This window comes from Marmota marmota, unplaced genomic scaffold (assembly GCF_001458135.2).
Source record: "Marmota marmota marmota unplaced genomic scaffold, marMar, whole genome shotgun sequence".
Lineage (NCBI taxonomy): Eukaryota > Metazoa > Chordata > Mammalia > Rodentia > Sciuridae > Marmota > Marmota marmota.
The window spans coordinates 1-3,522 of NW_026008808.1; the positions used below are offsets into that span (position 1 = coordinate 1).

A 3,522-nucleotide genomic window follows, 5' to 3' on the forward strand; every position below is an offset into this window, starting at 1 on the left:
GGGGGGAGCTCAGGCTCCCAAGAGGCAAAAGTCCCCAGGAAGGGTGACAGGTGTTACCAGGCATTATCTACCTTACATAAGCAGACTGCTCTGGGAAGTCACTGCACAAGGGGTTCCCTTCTAGCCATAGCTCTTCCAGCTTCATCCCTTTCAGCTTGACCAACTCCTTGGAGGTCCTCAGCTGAGAAAGATGGGGAGGGAACCGGTTAAGGAGACCCAGGGAGAGAGGGTCACCTGGGAACCTGCACCCAGATACCTCCACTCGCAGGTGCTTTTTTCTGCCTCTTGCCAACATCCTGCTGTGCACTACCAGCCACCCTCAACCCAAATTTCGTCTTGCTGTCTTCTCACCTCATTTTTGGAGAGGTTCAGTATCTTGACTTGGGGGGCTTTCTCTACAATGTCAGACAGGCCATCCAGCCAGTATAGTTTGTTGTTACACAAGTTCAAGGACAACAGCTTTTGGGAAGGAATGGTTAGTGTAATGATTACTATTGAGAGTGGGGAATATAAATCTACCCTTCACAACATCCCTTCCACTCTTCTACCAAAATACCAGCCCTGGGCCTAAGATCTCACCTCAGGGAAATTCCTTTCAATGATCTGCAGGGTAGCAAACATACACTGTCTTCGGTTTAGGATCATGTCAATGTCATGTTCCATCAAGTCTTCAGGAAGACAAACAAACAAACAAACAAACAAAAAACGAGTCTTCAGGAAGCCAGGAGAAGGGGATCAGAAAGCTCAGAGGGGTCTGTGTGGAGCAGCAGTAGCAAGAACCCCCTCCCCAATTTTCCATTTCTATGTCTCCCTGCCAGGCAGACCCCTCTGCCCTCACCTTCCCTAGGAATACTGTTGTCAGTCATACCTGGGTCAAAGCGGAGCTTCTGGAGATCAAGGGCTTGCTGTGAGACATCATATCGTTTGTTCATCGTCAGCTGCAGAGACAGAGATGGAGAAAGGGGCTTTGAGGCTGTGGGGGAGTGGCTGTGACAGGGACATCAAAGGGTGGAGGTTGAAATGTGGGCCAGGAAACTTTTCAAACAATGTGCCTTAGGTCTATATTACCATTAGCTTCTCCATTTTTTCTGGAGTGAATTTATTCTGCAAGGTATTCGGTTCAGTACAGGGATTGACAAAGATAGATATCTATGGGAAGAAGAGGCAGGGTAAGCACCAGGGTCCAAAGATAACCAGCCCCTGTCCATTCCCCTCCCCAATCCCAACAATACTAAGGAATGATCTCGGCCCACACCTTTTGATTTTCCTCATCACAAATTTTGCAGTTGACGTCTTTCAATGCAGAGGCAGTACTAGCATCCTGGACAAAGAATTGGGCCCGATTTTTGATATAGTGGAACTACAGGGAATGGAGGCAGAAGCAATAATGTCAGATGCCAATTGTCCCTGCTGAGGCAGACTTCTTCCCCTCCCCGGTGCCCATCAGCTGGCTTCACCATCTTCTCTTACATCAATTGGTGTAAAGGGTACACAGCAATGGCTCAGGATTGAATTCATTAGCCATGTCTTATTATACTTCATCCCATAAGGAATCTAAAGGTAAAAAGAAGGGATGAAACAAAGACAACATGGAATTAAAGGCAGTTATCATACACGATCAAGTATTTTACTGTGACCTTCTCCAGAGTTCTAGCTAGGTCAGGCATGGTGGCACAAACCTGTAATCCCAGTGGCTCAGGAGGCTGTGGCAGGAGGATCACAGGTTTGAAGCCAGCCTTAGTAATTTAACAAGGCTATAAGCAACATAGTGAGACCCTGTCTCAAAATAAAAAAATAATAAAAAGGGGTCTGGGGTTGTAGCTCAGTGGTAAAGTGCTTGCCAAGCATGTGTGAGGCACTGGGTTTGATGGTCAGCACAACATATAAATCCATAAATTAAATAAAGGTTTATCAACAACTAAAAATTATTTAAAAAAATAAAAAGGGGGGCTGGGGATGTGGCTCAAGCGGTAGCGCGCTCGCCTGGCATGCGTGTGGCCCAGATTCGATCCTCAGCACCACATACAAACAAAGATGTTGTGTCTGCCAAAAACTTAAAAAAAAAAATTAAAAAATTCTATGTTTCTCCCTCTCTCTCTCTCTCTCTCACACTCTCTCTTTAAAATAAATAAATAAATAAATAAATAAATAAATAAATAAATAAAAAGGACTGGGGATGTGGCTCAGTGGCTAAGTGCCTCTGAGTACCGAAAAAAAAAAATAGTTCTAGCTAGACATGGTAGCACATGCTTATAATCCTAGTAGCTCAGGAGGCTGAGGTAGGAGGATCACAAAATAGAGACCAGCCTCAGGAACTTAGTGAGGTCCTAAGCAACTTAGTGAGAACTTGTCTTAAATTAAAAAGTAAAAAAAGGACTGGGGATATAGCTCAGTAGTAAAGCACTTCTGGATTCAATCCCTAGTACCTCCCCGCAAAAGACTTTTAATGTGGGGACAACTGACATGATACACTTTTTGGTTTTCTTTCTTTTTGTTTTGGATCAATACATGGATTTCTTAATTGTCCTTTCTCTGTATTGCAAATTGATCTTCGAAATAAAAAATTTAGCTGTTCTAAATGACCTTAATTAATAAGATTCCAGAAGATTTTACATATTGAATATCCTTCCTGACCATCTAACAAAGATTTCAGAGACTCATAATCCTACATGCTGCTTGAGCCAAAGCAAGGCATCCAGTGGGAATCTGTTCCATATTCTTGGCAGTAGTCCACCTTTCCCTTTAGACAGCCTTCCCTTTTAATTCATTTTCTGGACCTGTCCTTAGATGGTATCAACCCAATTCCCTCTGATCTACCTCTCCTGCACCTTACCTACATAATATCAGGACACTCACTGTGATCTTGAACCTTCTCCCCACAGCTTCATCCTGTGTGCTCTTTTTCATTTCTTTTTCTGAAGGAATTTTATCTTGGCATTCCTTATCCCATTTTATATTCCCATTGTTGACGTGGAAGGTAGAGGAGTCACTGGGGGAAATGGACAGAAGAAAGTATCCATAAATGTACAGAAATGCAATTTTCAAAAAGAAAAACAAGATTGAAATTTTAAAATGTATAGAAATGCTACAAAGTCTCCTACACAGTCTCAACTCACTGATTACATGACCTATCATTATGACTGCTCTATATTCTACTTTTATCACTCTTCACTTTTTCAGTGAGAGAAGAACAAGATAACAGAGAATGAAAGAGTTGCACAGTCCTATGGATTGCTAAATTTAAAACGGGTTGTCTGGTAACTTACTGTCTTACTTCAGGGTCCTCATGGACATCCACCATCTGGCTGTTTCCATCATCCTTCTGGAGGTTTGATGGTGGAAGCTCATTTTTATCATCTTCATAATGTACGTTTTCCTTGTCAGAATTCCCTTGGAAAGAATTATCACCTTTATCTTTTTCTTGCAGAGAGCTTTCATCATTTTTTTCTGAAATTGGGAACAAAAACACAAGTTTAAAGACACATAAATGGTCCACTTACAATACACTACATTAACAGTTAA

At 42.3% G+C, this 3,522-nt stretch overlaps 1 protein-coding gene across 2 annotated transcripts; it reads right to left on the reverse strand.

Annotated features, from left to right (window-relative positions):
* Positions 1 to 20: 20 nt before the first annotated feature.
* Positions 21 to 3,516, reverse strand: LOC107134745 (nuclear RNA export factor 2-like). 2 transcript variants are annotated; one of them, XM_048797729.1, is made up of 9 exons: positions 3,275 to 3,516; positions 2,857 to 2,989; positions 1,471 to 1,554; positions 1,256 to 1,360; positions 1,069 to 1,149; positions 869 to 938; positions 580 to 668; positions 352 to 459; positions 21 to 181 (listed from the first exon to the last, which is right to left on the reverse strand). In XM_048797729.1, the coding sequence occupies exons 1-9, from the start codon at positions 3,439 to 3,441 to the stop codon at positions 68 to 70; spliced, it is 951 nt and encodes a 316-aa protein (XP_048653686.1). In that variant the 5' UTR covers positions 3,442 to 3,516; the 3' UTR covers positions 21 to 67. The 2 variants fall into 2 exon arrangements, with proteins under 2 accessions (XP_048653686.1, XP_015332274.2); XM_015476788.2 differs by having other exon boundaries at positions 24 to 181; positions 3,267 to 3,516.
* Positions 3,517 to 3,522: the final 6 nt, after the last annotated feature.

Coding starts and splice junctions, on each gene's coding strand:
- LOC107134745 (XM_048797729.1), bottom strand. CDS start 3,441: ATGATGAAAGCTCTCTGCAAGAAAAAGATAAAGGTGATAATTCTTTCC. Junction 1,555..2,856: donor GGAGAAGGTTCAAGATCACA/GTGAGTGTCCTG, acceptor TTTTACCTTTAG/ATTCCTTATGGGATGAAGTA. Junction 460..579: donor TTGAAAGGAATTTCCCTGAG/GTGAGATCTTAG, acceptor CCTTCCCAAAAG/CTGTTGTCCTTGAACTTGTG.